This window comes from Taeniopygia guttata, chromosome 31 (genome assembly GCF_048771995.1).
Source record: "Taeniopygia guttata chromosome 31, bTaeGut7.mat, whole genome shotgun sequence".
NCBI lineage: Eukaryota > Metazoa > Chordata > Aves > Passeriformes > Estrildidae > Taeniopygia > Taeniopygia guttata.
The window spans coordinates 1,793,566-1,812,503 of record NC_133056.1 but is presented as its reverse complement, the minus strand read 5'-3'; the positions used below and the strand labels follow the sequence as shown (position 1 = coordinate 1,812,503).

Here is an 18,938-nt window from a genome sequence, read left to right as displayed (position 1 = left end):
TGCCCCAAAAACCCCCCCCAGCGCCCCAAAAACATCCCGGGGGTGCCCCAAAATCACCCCCGGGGGCACCTCAAAAACACCCCGAAGGGTGCCCCAAAATCACCCCAAGGGGGCCCCAAAACCACCCCCGGGGGCACCTCAAAAACACCCCGAAGGGTGCCCCAAAATCACCCCCGGGGGTGCCCCAAAACCCCCCCCAGCACCCCAAAAACACCCCCGGGAAAACCCAAAAACACTCCTGGGGGTGCCCCAAAATCACCCCCAGCACCCCAAAAACACCCCCAAGGGTGCCCCAGAATCACCCCCGGGGGCGCCCCAAAATCAACCCCAAGGGCGCCCTAAAATCACCCCCGGGGGTGCCCTCCCCCCTCAATAAACACCCCCCAAAATTTGGCTGAAATCTCGTTTATTGCCCCATTTCTGGGGGGGTCCCCCACCCCCCCTCACTGAGGGGGAGTCTCGGCCCGTCCCCCACCCCGCGGGGGGTTTTGGGGGGGGGCGTCACGCGGGGGGATTTTGGGGTGCTCGGGGGGGGCTCCGCCCGCTGCTCATCGGGCAGAGCCGGGGGGGGAGGGGATCTTGGAGGGGTCCCCAAAAAAGGGGGGGGGGGAATTTTGGGGGACCCTCGTTGTGCAGAGCCGGGTCAGGATTTTGGGGGGTTCCCTGCGGCACTGGGGGGGGGTGGGCAGAGATCTGGGGGGGTTTTGGGGTCCCCTGAAAGGGGAGGTTTGACCGAATTTGGGGGGCCTTTGATGGGATTTTTGGGGGGGCAGCTTTGATGGGATTTTTTTTAGGATTTGTTTTGACTTTCGGGGATTTTTGGGGGGTTTTTTGGGGTCCCCCAGCAGGGGGCTCAGTGTGGTTCTATTGGGGGAATCTGCCCCAATTTTGGGGTTTTCTCTGGGATTTCTTTGGGGTCCCCTAACAGGGGGCTCAGTGTGGTTCTTTTGGGGGGATCTGCCCCAATTTTGGGGTTTTCTTTGGGGTCCCCTAACAGGGGGCTCAGTGTGGTTCTTTTGGGGGGGATCTGCCCCAATTTTGGGGTTTCTTTGGGGTTTTCTTTAGGGTCCCTTTTCCAGGAGCTGTCTCAGGGTGGGGCTCTCCCCTGGGCGGGGATTTTGGGGGGTCTCTGCCCCAATTTTGGGGTTTTCTCGGGGGTTTTTTGGGGTCCCCTAGCAGGGGGCTCAGTGTGGCTCTATCAGGGGGATCTGCCCCAATTTTGGGGTTTCTTTGGGGTTTTCTTTGGGGTCCCTTTTCCGGGAGCTGTCTCAGGGTGGGGCTCTCCCCCGGGCGGTGATTTTGGGGGTCTCTGCCCCAGTTTTGGGGTTTCTTTGGGGATTTCTTTGGGGTTTTTTGGGGTCCCTTTCCCGGGCGCTGTCTCAGGGCGGGGCTCTCCCCCGGGCGGGGATTTTGGGGGTCTCTGCCCCAGTTTTGGGGTTTTCTCGGGGGTTTCTTTGGGGTCCCTTTCCCGGGCACTGTCTCAGGGCAGGGCTCTCCCCCGGGCGGGGATTTTGGGGTCCCTGCCCTAGCAGGGGGCCCGGGGGGGCTCCGGGGGGGGCTCCCCGGGGCTGTCGGGGCGCGGGGGGGCCCCGCGGGGCGGCACCTCGATCACTCGGGGTTTGTCGATGACTCGGGCGCCGCGGGGCCCCTTCTCCACCACGCCGACGATCCACGCCCGCAGCCCCGGCGCCTTCAGCTCCGCGCAGAACCGCGCGGCCTGAGCCCGCGGCAGCACCACCAGCAGCCCCCCTGCCGACCCCAAAGCCAAACCTGGAACCTCAGAACCACGGGAACCCCGAACCCCAAAACCCCAAACCCCAAAACCCCAAACCCCAAAACCTCAGAACCAGGGGAACCCCGAACCCCAAAACCCCAAACTCCGAAACCTCAGAACCACGGGAACCCCAAGATCCAAACCCCGGAACACGAAACCCCGGAACCATGGGAACCCCAACATCCAAACCTGGAACCCCAAAATCCAAACCCCGGAACCCCAAAAATCCAAACCCGGAACCCCGAAATACAAACAAACCCCAGAACCCCAACATCCAAACCTGGAACCCCAAAATCCAAACCCCGGAACTGGAGGAACCCCAAAATCCAAACCCCGGAACCATGTGAACCCCAACAACCAAACCTGGAACTCCGAAATCCAAACCCGGAACCCTAAAATCCAAACCTGGAACCCCAAAATCCAAACCCGGAACCCCGAAATGCAAACCTGGAACCCCGAAATCTAAACCTGGAACCCCAACATCCAAACCCGGAACCCCAAAATCCAAACCCAGAACCCCAAAATGCAAACCTGGAACCCCCAAAATCCAAACCCGGAACCCCGGAACCGGGAGAACCCCAAACTCCAAACCCCAAACACCGGAACCAGGGGAACCCCAAACCCCAAACTCCGGAATGCCAAACCCCAGCACCGGGGGAACCCTGAAATCCAAACCCCGGAACCCCAAAATCCAAACCCTGAACCTCAAAATCCAAACAAACCCCGGAACCCCAACATCCAAACCTGGAACCCCAAAATCCAAACCCTGGAACCGGAGGAACCCCAAACTCCAAACCCCGGACCCCCAAAATCCAAACCCAGAACCCCAAAATCCAAACCCAGAACCCCAAAATCCAAACCCCAGCACCAGGGGAACCCCGAAACCCCAAATCTGGAACCTGGAGAACCCCAAATCCGGAACCTGAGGAACCCTGAAAACCCGGTGCCCGGGGCACCCCGAAACCCCAAATCCTGGCACCCCAAACCCATTTGGTGCCCCCAGCCCCATGTTGGGCTCCCCACCCCCATTTTGGGGGTCCCCACCCCCCTTTTCACGGTCCCCAATCCCATTCCTGGCGCCCTTTTTCCCCATTTTGGGCTCCCCACCCCCATTTAGGGTCCCAAACCCCATTTGGTGCCCCCACCCCCTTTTCAGGCTCCCCACTCCATTTTGGGATCCCCACCCCCTTTTCAGGGTGCCCAGCCCCATTTCGGGGTGCCCAGCACCATTTTGGGGTCCCCAATCCCATTCCCAATGCCCCTTTTCCCCTTTTCAGGGTCCCAAACCCCAATCTGAGCCCCCCCGAGTGTCCCAAACCCCAATTTGAACTCCCCCAGGGTCCCAAACCCCAATTTGAGCCTCCCAAGGGTCCCAAACCCCATTTTGAGTCCCCCCCCCCACAATTTGAGTTCCCAAACCCCATTTTGAGCTCTCCCCCCATTCTGAGCCCCCCTCCCCGAGTGTCCCAACCCCCAATCTGACCCCCCCCCCCGCCAAGGTCCCAACCCCCAATCTGAGCCCCCCAAGGGTCCCAAACCACAATTTGAGCCCTGAGGGTCCCAACCCCCAATCTGACCCCATGATCCCAAACCCCAATCTGCCCCCCGGTCCCACCAGACCCCGTACCCGAAGTCTCGGGGGCCGTGCCCCGCAGCAGCCCAAACCCCAATTTGAGGCCCCCTATCCCATCCCGTGGTACCCCATACCCGATGTCTCGGGGCCGTGCCCCGCAGCAGCCCCCCACAGCCCCCCAGGATCCCAAACCCCAATTTGAGTTTTCCCCAATCCTGTGGGACCCCGTACCCGATGTCTCGGGGGCTGTGCCCCGCAGCAGCCCAAACCCCAATCTGACCCCCAGTCCCAAACCCCAATTTGCGCCCCCCAAGGGTCCCAAACCCCATTTTGAGCTCCCCCCCTGAGGGTCCCAAACCCCAATCTGAGCCCTCCAAGGGCCCCAATCCCCAATTTAAGTTTCCCCCTCCCAAAGGTCCCAAACCCCATTTTGAGTTCCCAAACCCCATTTTGAGTTCCCAAACCCCATTTTGAGCTCTCCCCCCATTCTGAGACCCCCCCGAGGATCCCAACCCCCATTCTCAGCCCCCCATCCCACCGGACCCCGTACCCGATGTCTTGGGGGCCGTGCCCCGCAGCAGCCCCCCACAGCCCCTGTGGCCCCCCACAGCCCCCGGTACCCCGTACCCGATGTCTCGGGGGCCGTGCCCCCCACAGCCCCCCACAGCCCCCCAGTACCCCGTACCCGATGTCTCGGGGGCCGTGCCCCGCAGCAGCCCCCCATGATCCCAAACCCCCATTCTCAGCCCCCCAATCCCATCCTGGTACCCCGTACCCGATGTCTCGTGGGCCGTGCCCCCCACAGCCCCCCGCAGCCCCCCGGTACCCCGTACCCGATGTCTCGGGGGCCGTGCCCCGCAGCAGCCCCCCACAGCCCCCCGGTACCCCACAGCCCCCCAGTACCCCATACCTGAGGTTTCGGGGGCCGTGCCCCGCAGCAGCCCCCCGCAGCCCCCCACAGCCCCCCAGTACCCCGTACCCGACGTCTCGGGGGCCGTGCCCCGCAGCAGCCCCCCACAGCCCCCCGGTACCCCACAGCCCCCCAGTACCCCATACCTGATGTCTCGGGGGCCGTGCCCCGCAGCAGCCCCCCGCGGCCCCCGCAGGCGCGGCTCACGGCCGCCATGCCCGCCAGCACGGGCAGGTTGTGGATGACGAAGGCCACGTCCTGCCGCTGCTGCGCCGCCAGCGCCCGCGCGTGCCCCAGCAGCCCGAAGCCCGTCACGTCCGTGGCCGCGTGCGCCCCGAAGGCGCGCATCAGCCCCGCCGCTGCGGGGACAAAGGGGTCACCGGGGTGTGGGAGCATGGGGACACCAGGAACACCTCACGGGGCGGGGGGACACGGGGACATCGGGAACACTGGGCGTGGGGACACCGGTGGGTCACCAGGCCATGGGGACACAGGGGACACCTCTTGGGGCGTGGGGACACGGGGACATCGGGGGTGTGGGGACACCGCGGGTCACCGGGGTGTGGGGACATTGGGGACACCAGCAGGTCACCTCACGGGGCGTGGGGATACCTCACGGGGTATGGGGACACCGGGGCGTGGGGATATCTCACGGGGATTGGGGACACCAGCGGGTCACCTCATGGGGTGTGGGGACACCGGGGACACCGGGGGTCACCAGGGCATGGGGACACTGGGACACCGGGGTATGGAGACACCGGGGACACCAGGGCGTGGGGACACCTCACGGGCCACGGGGACACCGGGCACGGGGACACCGGCAGTCACCGTGCGGACACAGGGACACTGGGGGCATGGGGACAGCTCATGGGGTATGGGGACACCTCATGGGGACACCGATGGGTCACCGGGGCATGGGGACACCAGGACACCTCACGGGGCATGGGGATACCTCACGGGGCGTGGGGACACCTCACGGGGCATGGGGACACCTCACAAGGCACAGGGGCACTGGGACACCTCACGGGACACTGTCACCTCACAGGGATACTGTGCCACCTCACAGGGAGTGGCTTTGGGCTCCCTGGGGACATCTGGAGCGGCTCTGGGCTCCCTGGGGTGGCTTTGGGCATCCCCGGGGTGGCTCTGGGGACATGTGGGGTGGCTCTGGGATCCCTGGGGCGGCTCTGGGGACATCTGGAGCGGCTCTGGGCTCCCTGGGGTGGCTTTGGGCATCCCCGGGGTGGCTCTGGGGACATCTGGAGCGGCTCTGGGCTCCCTGGGGTGGCTTTGGGCATCCCCGGGGTGGCTCTGGGGACATCTGGAGTGGCTTTGGGCTCCCTGGGGCGGCTCTGGGGACATCTGGAGCGGCTCTGGGCTCCCCGGGGTGGCTCTGGGCTCCCCGGGGTGGCTCTGGGGACATGTGGGGTGGCTCTGGGCTCTCCGGGGTGGCTCTGGGGACAGCCCTGGTGGCTCTGGGGACAGCCCCGGTGGCTCTGGGGACATGTGGGGTGGCTCAGGGGACAGCCCCGGTGGCTCCATGGGGGTGGCCCTGTCCCCAGTGTCACGCACCGGTGCGGTTCAGCGTGGCCATGCTGGCCACGGCCTCCTGATAGGCCAACTCCACCTCCTCCCGCGTCACCACCAGCTTGATCTTGTTCCAGCGCTCGGGCTGCGGGGACAGTGGGGGGGACAGCCTCAGGGACACCTTGGGGACACAGAGCTGGCTCTGCCCCCCCCCACAGTGTCCCCCCGTCCCTCCCGGTGCCCTCAGCGTCACTCACGATGTCCAGCCACTGGTGGGCGGTGACAGCCATGTGTGTCCCCAGGGGCTTGGTCAGCACCAGCACGTCCCCGGGCACGGCGCTGTCCGGCCTGGCCAGGGCGGGGGTCAGCAGGGGGGACACGCCCCGCCTCCATGTCCCCAAACCCCGCCCCATGGCCCCAAACCCCGCCCACCACACAAATGATTGACAGGCATCACTGGCCCCACCCACCAAATGATTGACAGGTATCAGTGGCCCCGCCCACCACACAAATGATTGACAGGTGGCACAGGCCCCGCCCTCCAAATGATTGACAGGTGACACTGGCCCCGCCCTCCAAATGATTGACAGGTGACACTGGCCCCGCCCACCCACTAAATGATTGACAGGCAGCACTGGCCCCGCCCACCACACAAATGATTGACAAGTGGCAGTGACCCCGCCCACCACACAAATGATTGACAAGTGGCAGTGACCCCGCCCACCACACAAATGATTGACAGGCGTCACTGGCCCCACCCACCAAATGATTGACAGGCCATACTGGCCCCGCCCACCACACAAATGATTGACATTCGGCTCTGGCCCTGCCCACCACACCAATGATTGACAGGTGGCACAGGCCCTGCCCACCACAGAAATGATTGACAGGCAGTAGTGGCCCCACCCACCACAAATGATTGACAGCACTGGCCCCGCCCACCACAGAAATGATTGACATGTGCTCTGGCCCCGCCCCACTCACATGATGAACTCGCTGGATTGGCAGACGGCCGTGGCCACGCCCCCCACGATCACCCAGGGGTTCAGCACCGTCTGTCCCCCCGTCACCGACGTCCCCCCGTCCTCGGCCGCGTCCCGGAACCCCTGGATGATCAGCGGCATCACCTTGTCCCGCTCCTGGGGACACGAGCGGCCTGTCACCCCCGGGGTCCTTGTCACCTCCGGGGTCCTTGTCACCCTGTCACCCATCAGGGTCCCTGTCACCCCCGGGGTCCCTGTCACCACCTCAATATCTCTGTCACCCACCAGTGTCCCTGTCACCTCCGGGGTCCCTGTCACCCCCACTGTGTCCCTGTCACCCCTCCAGGGTCCCTGTCACCACCTCAGTATCTCTGTTGCCCACCAGTGTCCCTGTCACCCCCACTGTGTCCCTGTCACCGACTCAGTGTCCCTGTCACCCACCAGGGTCCCTGTCACCACCTCAATATCCCTGTCATCCCCACTGTGTCCCTGTCACCCCCACAGGGTCCTGTCACCCCCGGGGTCCCTGTCACCTCCACAGTGTCCCTGTCACCCCCGGGGTCCCTGTCACTGACTCAGTGTCCCTGTCACCCCACATGGTCCCTGTCACCCCCCTGGGGTCCCTGTCACCAACTTAGTGTCCCTGTCACCCTCCCGGGGTCCCTGTCACCACCTCAATATCTCTGTCACCCGCCAGTGTCCCTGTCACCTCCACAGTGTCCCTGTCACCCCTCCAGTGTCCCTGTCACCCCCAGGGTTCCTGTCACCCCCCGGGTCCCTGTCCTGCCCCCCCCCAGGGTCCCTGTCACTGACTTAGTGTCCCTGTCTCCCCCACAGTGTCCCTGTCACCCCCCCATGTCCCCTGTCCCTGTGTCACCTCGTCGCTATTGCCACCAGGACACTGTCACACCCAGGGTGTGTCACCCCCATGTCCGTGTGTCCCCCCTGTGTCCCTGTGTCCCCCCCATGTCCGTGTGTCCCCGTGTCCCCTCCGTGTCCCTGTGTCCCCCCCATGTCCGTGTGTCCCTGTGTCCCCCCCCTGCCCCTGTGTCCCCCCGATGTCCCTGTGTCACCTCCGTGTCCCCATGTCCCCGTGCCACCCCCTGTCACTGTCACCTCGTCGCTCATGCCACCAAGACACTGTCACACCCAGGGTGTGTCCCCCCCGTGTCCCCATGTCACCCCCTGTCCCCGTCACCTCGTCGCTCATGCGCTGGCTGACGCTCAGCAGCATCAGGACGTTGTCACACTCTGTCACCCCCATGGCGTACAGGTCACTCAGCACGTTGGCACAGGCGATGCGGCCCTGGAACGGGGTGGGAGGGGGTTTGGGGGGTCCAGGGCAGGACTGGGGGGTCCTGATGGGGTTTGGGGGGTACAAAATGGGTTTTGGGGGGTACAAAATGGGTTTTGGGGGGTCCAGGGCAGGACTGGGGGACCCTGATGGGGTTTGGAGGGTCCAAAATGCATTTGGGGGGGTCCAGGAAAGAATTTTGGGGACCCTGATGGGGTTTGGGGGGGTCCAAAATGGGTTTAAGGGGGGGTCCAGGGCAGGATTGGGGGACCCTGATGGGTTTTGGGGGGGTCCAGGGCAGGATTGGGGGACCCTGATGGGGTTTGGGGAGTCCAAAATGGGTTTAGGGAGCTCCAGGGCAGGATTCTGGGGACCCTGATGGAGTTTGGGGGTCCAAAATGGATTTTGGGGGGTCCAGGGCAGGATTGGGGGACCCTGATGGGGTTTGGGGGGTCCAAAATGGGTTTTGGGGGGTCCAAAATGGGTTTTGGGGGGTCCAGAGCAGGATTGGGGGACCCTGATGGGGTTTGAGGGTCCAAAATGGGTTTAGGGGGGTCCAAAATGGGTTTGAGGGGTCCAAAATGGGGTTAGGGGGGGTCCAGGGCAGGATTGGGGCACCCTGATGGGGTTTGGGGGGTCCAAAATGGGTTTGGGGGGGTCCAGGAAAGAATTTTGGGGACCCTGATGGGGTTTGGGGGGTCCAAAATAGGTTTGGGGGGTCCAAAATGGGTTTAGGGGGGGTCCAGGGCAGGATTGGGGGGTCCAAAATGGGTTTAGGGGGGGTCCAAAATGGGTTTGGGGGGTCCAAAATGGGTTTGGGGGGGGTCCAGGGCAGGATTTTGGGGACCCTGATGGGGTTTGGGGGGTCCAAAATGGGTTTGGGGGGTCCAAAATGGGTTTGGGGGGTCCAAAATGGGTTTAGGGGGGTCCAAAATGGGTTTTGGGGGGGTCCAGGGCAGGATTGGGGGACCCTGATGGGGTTTGGGGAGTCCAAAGTGGGTTTAGGGGGGTCCAAGGCAGAGTGTGGGAGCCTTGGGATGGATATGGGGGGGCCTGAAGGGGATTTTGGGGCCCTCAGGTGAGATTTGGGGTCCCCAGGTGGGATTTCGAGGCCACAGGTGAGATTTGGGGTGCCCAGGGTGGGATTTGGGGTCCCCAGGGGGGATTTGGGGTGTCCAGAGTGGGACTGGGGGGTCCCCAGGGGGGATTTGGGGTCCCCAGGTGGGATTTGAAGTCCTCAGGGTGAGATTTGGGGTCCCCAGGGGGAATTTGGGGTGCCCAGATGAGATTTGGGATGCCCAGGGTGGGATCTAAGGTACTCAGGGGGGATTTGGGGTACCCAGGGTGGGACTGGGGGGGGGTCTCCTGGTGGGATTTGGGGTCCCCAGGTGGGATTTCGAGATCACAGGTGAGATTTGGGGTGCCCAGGGTGGGATTTGGGGTCCCCAGGGGGGATCTGGAATGTCCAGGGTGGTATCTGGGGTCACCAGGGGGAATTTGGGGTGTCCAGGGTGAAATTTGGGGTCCCCAAGGGGGATTTGGGGTGCTCAGGGTGAGATCTGGGGTCCCCAGGTGGGATTTGGGGTGCAGGGAGTATTTATGGGGTCCCAGGGGTATTTATGGGGTCCCAGGGGTGATTTTTGGGTCCTGGGGGTGATTTTGGGGTCCCGGGGGTGATTTTAGGGTGCAGGGGGTGTTTTTGGGGTCCCAGGGGTGATTTTGGGGTCCCAGAAGTATTTATGGGGTCCCAGGGGTAATTTTGGGGTCCCAGGGTGTATTTTTTTGGGGTACCATCATGTAGGGATCGTCGATGATGGGGTAGAAGAAGTCGGTGGTCTGCACCAGCGAGAGCCCCCCGTGCCTCAGCGGGATCACGCACGAGTCCAGCCCGATGCCTGCGGGCACAGCGGGCACAGAGAGGGTCACAGGGGCACAGAACCCATCCCGGGGGCACCGAGCCCATCCCGGGGGCACCGAGCCCATCCCGGGGGGCACCGAGCCCATCCCGGGGGCACTGAGCCCATCCCGGGGGGCACCGAGCCCATCCCGGGGGGCACTGAGCCCTCAGTGGGGCACCGAGCCCATCCCGGGGGCACCGAGCCCATCCCGGGGGCACCGAGCCCATCATGGGGGGCACAGAGCCCATCCCGGGGGCACCGAGCCCATCCCGGGGGCACCGAGCCCATCCCGGGGGCACCGAGCCCATCCCGGGGGGCACCGAGCCCATCATGGGGGGCACTGAGCCCATCCCGGGGGCACTGAGCCCTCAGGGGGGCACCGAGCCCATCACGGGGGGCACCGAGCCCATCCCGGGGGCACCGAGCCCATCACGGGGGGCACCGAGCCCATCACGGGGGGCACCGAGCCCATCCCGGGGGCACCGAGCCCATCCCGGGGGCACCGAGCCCATCCCGGGGGCACCGAGCCCATCATGGGGGGCACAGAGCCCATCCCGGGGGGCACTGAGCCCTCAGGGGGGCACCGAGCCCATCCCGGGGGCACCGAGCCCTCAGGGGGGCACCGAGCCCATCCCGGGCAGCACCGGGACACACGGACGGGGCGTTCCCGGGCCGGAACGGGACGCGGATCCTGCCCGGGGGGGGGAACCGGATCCGCGGGGGCCCCTCCCCCTCCCGCCCCTCCCCCTCCGTGCCCTTTGTCCCCTCCCCTCCCCCTCTCGCCACCTTTGCCCCCGGCCCCGCCCCCCTCCGACCTTCGCCCTCCGGAGTGCCCCAAACCCCTCAGAGACCCCCAAACCCCTCAGGGGACCTCCGAACCCCTCAGGGGACCTCCGAACCCCTCAGGGGATCCCCCCAAACCCCTCAGGGAGCCCCAAAACCCCTCAGGGACCCCAAACCCCTCAGGGGATTCCCCCAAACCCCTCAGCGACCCCCAAACCCCTCAGCGACCCCCAAATCCCTCAGCGACCCCCAAACCCCTCAGGGGATACCCAAACCCCACAGGGACCCCCAAACCCCTCAGGGACCCCCGAACCCCTCAGGGAACCCCAAACCCCTCAGGGACCCCCCCCCAAACCCCTCAGCGACCCCCAAATCCCTCAGGGACCCCCAAACCCTTCAGGGACCCCCAAACCCCTCAGGGACTCCCAAACCCCTCAGGGACCTCCAAACTCCTCAGCGACCCCCAAACCCCTCAGGGACCCCCAAACCCCTCAGGGGACCTCCGAACCCCTCAGGGACCCCCAAACCCCTCAGGGGACCTCCGAACCCCTCAGGGCCCCCCCATTGCCCTGAGTCCCCCGGAGCCCTCACGGAGCCCTCACGGAGCCCTCCCGGATCCCCCCCACACTCACCCAGCGCCCGGGTCCCGCCGCTCTCCGCTTCCGCCCCTTCCCCTCCGCCTCCTCCGGCTCCCGCGGGGCTCTGCCCTTCCAGTCCCGCCAGGAGCTTGAGCAGCGTCTCCTGCGGGACTTTGCAGCCTCAGCCGCGCAGTTCCCCGTAGGCCGTGAGGCGCCAGGACGGGTCCAGGCCCAGCGCCGCCGGGTCCCAGCGCCGCGACCCGCCCGCCGCCGCCGCCATCTTGCAATGAGCCGCCCCGCCGCCCGCCGCCGCTGCTGATTGGCTGCGGCCCCGCCGCCGGCGGGCGCTGATTGGGCGAGGCGTGAAGAGCGCGGGCGGGGATTGGTCGGTTTGGAGAGAGAGGAGGCGGTGCCAACGCTGGGCGGGGTCTAAGGGGGGTGTGACAGGTGAGGAGAGCGGCGATTGGTCCGTGGAGGAAGGAGGGCGTGGCTTACAGGGAACAGCGCGAGGCGTTGGCGGGAAGCGCGCGAGGCGGGCGCTGATTGGTCGGGCTGCCGAGGGGGCGGGACGCCGCGCGAAAGTGCGGGCGGGGATTGGCTGGGCCGAGAGGAGGCGGAGCCGCTCCCCCGTGGGTGGGCGGGGCCGCGGCGTGGCCGGAAGCGGAAGTGCTGTGCGGGTGCCAGCATGGCGGCGCCGGGGGCGGCGGACGGGGGAGGCTCCGGCGGGACCGCGGGGCCCGCCACGGGTGAGGGGGGACGGGCAGGGGCGGCCGGGGGCGGGCAGAGACCTGGGGGGGCTGGGGGATGCGGGGGGGTGCGGGGTGAGTGGGCCCGGGGTGCTCTGGGGGCTGTGGGGGCTGCGGGGATTTGGGGGGTCCTGGGGATGTGGGGGATGAGGGGGGCTGGGGGGATGTGGGGGTGCTCTGGGGGGATGTGGGGCAGTTCTGGGGGGCCTGGGGGTGGTTCTGGGGGGGTCTGGGGGTGGTTCTGGGGGTCTGGGGGCGGTTCTGGGGGTGGTTCTGGGGGTCTGAGGGCGGTTCTGATGGGTCTGGGGCTGGTTCTGGGGTCTGGGGGCAGTTCTCAGGGGTCTGGGGGTGTTTCTGGGGGGCCTGGGGGCAGTTTTGGGGATCTGGAGACAGTTCTGAGGGGCCTGGGGCAGTTCTGGGGGTGGTTCTGAGGGTCTGGGGGCGGTTCTGGGGGGGGTCTGGGGGCGTTTCTGAGGGTCTGGGGGTGGTTCTGAGGGCCTGGGGACGGTTCCAGGGTCGGTTCTGAGGGGTCTGGGGGCAGTTCTGCGGGTCTGGGGGCGGTTCTGGGGGTCTGGGGGCAGTTCTGAGGGTCTGGGGCTGGTTCTGGGGTGCCTGGGGCTGATTCTGAGGGGCCTGGGGGTGGTTCTGGGGGTCTGGGGGCGTTTCTGAGGGTCCGGGGCTGGTTCTGAGGGCCCCAGGACGGTTCTGGGTGCTCAGGATGGTTCCAGGGTCTCGGGGCAGCCGTGGCCGGGGGTGGCGGGGCCAGGCTGGGGTGTCCCCCCCTGTGACCTGGCTGTCCCCGGCTGTGACCTGGCTGTCCCCACGCCGTCCCCGCAGTGTCGCGGCGGGTGAAGTACGGCAGCCTGGCCGTGCTGGTGCTGCAGAACGCTTCACTCGTGCTCAGCATCCGCTACGTGCGCACCCGGCCCGGGGAGCGCTTCCTGCCCAGCACCGCCGTGGTGATGGCCGAGGCCATGAAGGGCACGGCCTGCCTGCTGCTGCTGCTGCTGCAGCACCGAGGTACGGCTGGGGACATTGGGGACATTAACTGGGGCATTGGGGACACTGGGGTCTGTGCCTGCTGCTGCTGCTGCTGCAGCACCGAGGTGGGGACATCATTGGGGACATTGGGGACATTCATTGGGGACAGTGGGGTCTGTGCCTGCTGCTGCTGCTGCTGCAGCAGCGAGGTGGGACATGGGACATTGATTGGGGACATTGATTGGGGACATGGGGACATCGATTGGGGACACTGGGGACATTGATTGGGGACACTGATTGGGGACATTGGGGTCTGTGCCTGCTGCTGCTGCTGCTGCAGCACCGAGGTGGGGCTGGGGACATCATTGGGGACATGGGGACATTGGGGACACTGATTGGGGACATGGGGACACCAGGGGCATTGGGGACATTGATTGGGGACATTGATTGGGGACATCGGGGACATGCGGTCTGTGCCTGCTGCTGCTGCAGCACCAAGGTGGGACATTGGGGACACTGATTGGGGACATTGGGGACATTGATTGGGGGCACTGGGATCAGTGCCTGCTGCTGCTGCAGCACCGAGGTGGGACAGGGGACATTGGGGACACTGGGGACATGGGGGATATTGGGGTCTGTGCCTGCCTGCTGCTGCTGCTGCAGCACCGAGGTACAGCTAGGGACATTGGGGACACTGGGGACATTGATTGGGGGCATTGGGGTCTGTGCCTGCTGCTGCTGCTGCAGCACCAAGGTGGGACATGGGACATTGATTGGGGACATTGGGGACACTGGAGACATTGGGGGCATTGGGGACACTGGAGACATTGGGGACATTGGGGGGACATGGGGACACTGGAGACATTGGGGACATTGGGGACATTGGGGGACATTTGGGGGGATTGGGGGGATTGGGGACATTGGGGACATTGGGGACACTGGAGACACTGGGGACATTGGGGGGACATTGGGGACATGGAGACATTGGGGGGATTGGGGGCATTGGGGACACTAGGGGGGTGGCAGTGGCCGTGGCCAGCCCGCTGTCACCGCTGTCCCTGACGCTGTCCCCCCCCAGGCAGTGTCCGGCAGACGGCGGTGACGCTGCACGAGGCCGTGGTGGGACAGTTTGGGGACACGCTGCGCCTGGCTGTCCCCTCGCTCATCTACACGCTGCAGAACAACCTGCAGTACGTGGCCATCTCCAACCTGCCCGCCGCCACCTTCCAGGTGGGACACGGGCACGGCTCGGGGACACGGGGACACGGGGACCGGGCTGGTGTGCGGGGCCCTGGGACAGTCACCGTGTCACTGTGACAGTCACGGTGTCACTGGGACAGTCACTGTGTCACTGGGACAGTCACCGTGTTACTGGGACAGTCACCACATCCCTGTGACAGTCACCATGTCACTGTGTCCATGTGACAGTCATCGTGTCACTGTCTGTGTCACTGTGACAGTCACCATGTTACTGGGACAATCACCATGTCCCTGTCCATGTCACTGTCACAGTCACTGTGTTCCCATGTCACTGGGACAGTCACCATGTCACTGCAATAGTCACAGTGTCCTTGTTCCCGTGTCCCTGTGACAGTCCCTGTGTCACTGTGACAGTCACCGTGTCACTGTCTGTGTCAGTGTGACAGTCACGGTGTCCCTGTCCCAGTCCCTGTGACAGTCACCATGTCTTTGTGGCAGTATCCGTGTCCCCGTGTCCCTGTGACAGTCACTGTGTCCCTGTCTGTGTCACTGTGACAGTCACCGTGTCCGTGTCCCTGTCCCCGTGTCCCCGTGCCAGTGCCCAGGGTCCCGGTCCCTGATGTCCCTGCTGGTGACAGTCACCGTGTCCCTGTCAGTGTCCCTGTGACAGTCACTGTGTCCCTGTGACAGTCACCGTGTCACTGTCCATGTCACTGTCACAGCCACTGTATCCCTGCTGGTGACAGTCACTGTGTCCCTGTGACGCTGTGTCCGTGACCCTGTTCCAACACTGTGTCTGTGTCCTGCAGGTGTCCCTGTCCCCCAGGTCACCCTGTTCTCGTCCCTGTCCCCAGGTGTCCCTACCCCCGTCACCCTGTCCCTGCTGTCCCGCAGGTGACATTCAGACACAGATCCTGTCCCTCCTTGTCCCCACAGGTGACCCTGTCCCCACATGACACTGTCCCCACAGGTGTCCCTGTCCCCGGAGGTGTCCCTGTCCCTGCAGGTGTCCCTGTCCCCACAGGTGTCCCTGTCCCTCCTGTCACCAGCTGTCCCTGTCTCCTGGGTGACCAGGTCCCTGCTGTCCTTGCAGGTGACCCTGTCCACAGGTGACCATCCCTGCTGTCCCCTGATGACTGTCCCTGTCCCCAGGTGACTGTCCCTGTCCCATCCCTGTCCCTGTCCCCTCGCAGGTGACTGTCCCATTTCCAAGTGACTGTTCCATCCCTGTCCTAACCCTGTCCCTGTCCCATCCCCGTCCCTGTCCCCATGCCCAGGTGACTGTCCCATGCCCAGGTGACCGTCCCCATGCCCAGGTGACTGTCCCATCCCTGTCCCTGTTCCTGTCCCATCCCCAGGTGACTGTCCCTGTCCCATCCCTGTCCCTGTCCCCACCCCAGGTGACTGTCTGATCTCTGTCCCTGTCCCCCTGTGCAGGTGACTGTCCCTGTCCCTGTCCCATCCCCGTCGCTGTCCCCCTGCAGGTGACTGTCCCTACCCCAGGTGACTGTCCCCATCCCATCCCTGTCCCTGTCCCTGTCCCCACCCCAGGTGACTGTCCCATCCCATCTCTGTCCCCGTGCAGGTGACTGTCCCATCCCTGTCCCCATCCCATCCCTGTCCCCATCCCATCCCTGTCCCCATGCCCAGGTGACTGTCCCCACCCCCGGTGACTGTCCCTGTCCCATCCCTGACCCCCTGCAGGTGACTGTCCCATCCCTGTCCCCATCCCTGTCGCTGTCCCCTCGCAGGTGACTGTCCCTACCCCAGGTGACTGTCCCATCTCATCCCTGTCCCCGTGCAGGTGACTGTCCCATCCCTGTCCCCATCCCGTCCCTGTCCCCATGCCCAGGTGACTGTCCCCACCCCCGGTGACTGTCCCATGCCTGTCCCATCCCTGTCCCACCCCAGGTGACCATCCCCATGCCCAGGTGACTGTCCCTGTCGCATCCCTGTCCCATCCCTGTCCCGTCCCTGTCCCTGTCCCATGCCCAGCTGGCTGTCCCATACCCAGGTGACCGTCCCTGTCCCCGTGCAGGTGACTGTCCCGTCCCTATCCCTGTCCCTGTCCCCGTGCAGGTGACGTACCAGCTGAAGATCCTGACCACGGCGCTGTTCTCGGTGCTGCTGCTGGGCACGGCGCTCTCGCGGCTGCAGTGGCTGTCTCTGGCGCTGCTCTTTGCCGGTGTGGCGCTGGTTCAGGCCGAGCAGGCGCGTGCCGTGCCCCCGGCTGTCGCGGCGCTGCCGTCACCGGGCCCCGAGGCGCCGGCACAGAGCTACGCCGTGGGGCTGGCGGCCGTGGCCGCCTCCTGCCTGTCCTCGGGCTTCGCCGGCGTGTACTTCGAGCGGCTGCTGAAGCGCTCGGGCGGCTCCATCTGGCTGCGCAACGTGCAGCTGGGCGCCGTGGGCACGGCCGTGGGGCTGGGCGCCATGCTGGCCGCCGAGGGCCCGGCCGTGGCCGCGCTCGGCTTCTTCTACGGCTACAACGGCGCCGTGTGGGCCGTGGTGGTGAACCAGGCGGCGGGCGGGCTGCTGGTGGCCGTGGTGGTGCGCTACGCCGACAACATCCTGAAGGGCTTCGCCACGGCGCTGTCCATCCTCGCCTCCACCGCCGCCTCGGCGCACCTCTTCGGCTTCCGGCCCCGCGCGCCCTTCCTGGCCGGCACCGCCATGGTGCTCGCCGCCGTCGTGCTCTACGGCCGCCCGCGCGGGAATGCGGGCACAGGGCATGGAACCGGGCATGGCACAGCGGGTACCGGGCACGGAACGGGGCACGGAACCGCAGGCACAGCCCGAGGGCAGGACAGCGGCAAGTCAGTGGGGCCGTAGGGAGTGGGGAGAAGGGGAGGGGAGAGGGGGGGAACGGGTCAGGGGGCACAGGTGAGGGTCAGGGGTCAGAGGTGAGGGGACCCAAGTCAGGGTCAGCAGCTGAGGAGTCACAACTGAGGGGTTACAGGTGAAGGTCACAGGTGGGCGTCACACATGAGAGGACCAGGTCAGGGGTCAGAGGTGAAAGTCACAGGTGAAAGTCACAGGTGAAGGTCACAGGTGAGGGTCATGGGTCAGAGGTCAGGGGTCACAGGTGAGAGGACTCAGGTCAGGGGTCACAGGTGAGAGGACTCAGGTCAGGGGTCACAGGTGAGGGTCAGAGTTGAGGGGGTCACAGGTGAGAGGACCAGGTCAGGGGTCACAACTGAGGGATCACAGGTGAGAGGACCCAGGTGAGAGGGTCAGAGGTGGAGGGTCACAGGTGAGGGGTCACAGGTGAGGGGTCAAAGGTGAAGGGTCACAGGTGAGGGGTCAGCAGGTGGCAGAGGCTCATTAGTGCACATTAGTGCTAATTAGGGCTCAGTGCTAATGAGGAGGGAGGAGCTCTGGGGTCAGCAGGTGGCAGGGGCTCCTTAGGCTCATTAGTGCTCCTTATTGCTAATTAGGGTTCGTTAGCGCTCATTAGCAGGGAGGAGCTGCGGCTCAGCAGGAGCGGCCCCAATCATGGGGTGCTGGGGACTCGTTAGGGCGATGGGCAGCTCATTAATGCTCATTAACTGAGGAGGGCTCGTTAAGGTTTGTTGGGTGCTGGGGGACCCCAAGGTAGAGGTTAATGAGGTCAGAGGTTAATGAGGTGGGCGGAGTTAATGAGGTCAGAGGTCAGTGAGGTCAGAGGTTAACGAGGTGGGCGGGGTTAAGGAGGTTAATGAAAGGTAAACACGGTTAATGAAGGGTTAACGCGGCTAACGAGTTTAACGAGGGGTTAATTAGGGTAATTAGGGGCTGACGGGACCCCCTCCCCCCCCTCGGGCTCCCCTCCCCCGCCGGATGTACAGATTTTGTAGGGGGGGGAGGGGCCGGGCGCGATTTCAGCGGCTTTGGGGCAAATAAAGGCGGATTTGGTTAACGGCGCCTGCGGGGGCACTAACACACTAACGGGGATGTATGGGATCCATAGGGGACCTGTGGGATCTATAGGGGACCTGTGGGATCTATAGGGGACACCTCCCACCCCCCGGGCCCTATGGGATCTATAGGGGACCTGTGGGATCTATAGGGACAGCCCCCAGACCATACTGGATCCATAGGAGACACCCCCTAGGCAATATAGGATCCATGGGGCTGTACAGGATCCATGGGGCCGTATGGGATCCATAGGGCCATATGGGATCCATGGGGCTGTACAGGATCCATAGGGCCGTACGGGATCTATACGATCATACAGGACCCATAGGGCCATACAGAATCCATGGGGCCATATAGGATCCATAGGTCTCATCTCCCCGCGGGGTCTCTCTCTCTCTTGCAGGTCTCCCAGCAAGGACAAAGGCACCTGACGGCACCGAGCGCCCCCCCGGGCCCTATAGGGACTGCCCTCAGTCCCTATAGCCGCCATATGGCCGCCCCCCCCCTGCGGGGGCTATAGGGACCCCCCGGTCCCTATAGGGCCGTATGGACCCCCCAGTCCCTACAGGCAGCTCAGGGCCACTGCTGGTCCCCAGAGGAGCCCCATGGCCGCTCCCCCATCGCGGGGGGCTATAGGGACGCCCGAGGTCTCTATAGGGGCCCCCAAAGACTCTATAGGGGCCCCCGCGCGGTTTTGGGGTGAATGAAGCGAATTTTGGTCAAAGCTTTGGCTCCGCGCCGCCGCCAGGGGGCGCCACCCCGCCCCGTCCGCGCATGCGCCGCGCTCGCTCTGCCAT

The 18,938-nt window shown here is 65.1% G+C and overlaps 1 protein-coding gene, 1 long non-coding RNA gene and 1 pseudogene across 3 annotated transcripts; 2 read left to right on the top strand and 1 right to left on the bottom strand.

Annotated features, from left to right (window-relative positions):
• Nucleotides 1-389: 389 nt before the first annotated feature.
• On the bottom strand, nucleotides 390-11,637 carry LOC115492083 (selenide, water dikinase 2-like; annotated as a pseudogene).
• A 295-nt stretch (nucleotides 11,638-11,932) lies between these two features.
• On the top strand, nucleotides 11,933-18,865 carry SLC35A2 (solute carrier family 35 member A2). Of its 2 annotated transcripts, none has more exons than XM_072920323.1 (5): nucleotides 11,933-12,066; nucleotides 12,904-13,086; nucleotides 14,126-14,277; nucleotides 16,327-17,056; nucleotides 18,545-18,865. In XM_072920323.1, the coding sequence occupies exons 1-5, from the start codon at nucleotides 12,006-12,008 to the stop codon at nucleotides 18,622-18,624; spliced, it is 1,206 nt and encodes a 401-aa protein (XP_072776424.1). In that variant the 5' UTR covers nucleotides 11,933-12,005; the 3' UTR covers nucleotides 18,625-18,865. The 2 variants fall into 2 exon arrangements, with proteins under 2 accessions (XP_072776424.1, XP_041567981.2); XM_041712047.2 differs by having other exon boundaries at nucleotides 16,327-17,060.
• Nucleotides 17,536-18,142, top strand: LOC121468446 (uncharacterized). The gene is made up of 2 exons (XR_012052315.1): nucleotides 17,536-17,860; nucleotides 17,911-18,142. It is a non-coding gene; the product is annotated as an uncharacterized lncRNA (long non-coding RNA).
• Nucleotides 18,866-18,938: the final 73 nt, after the last annotated feature.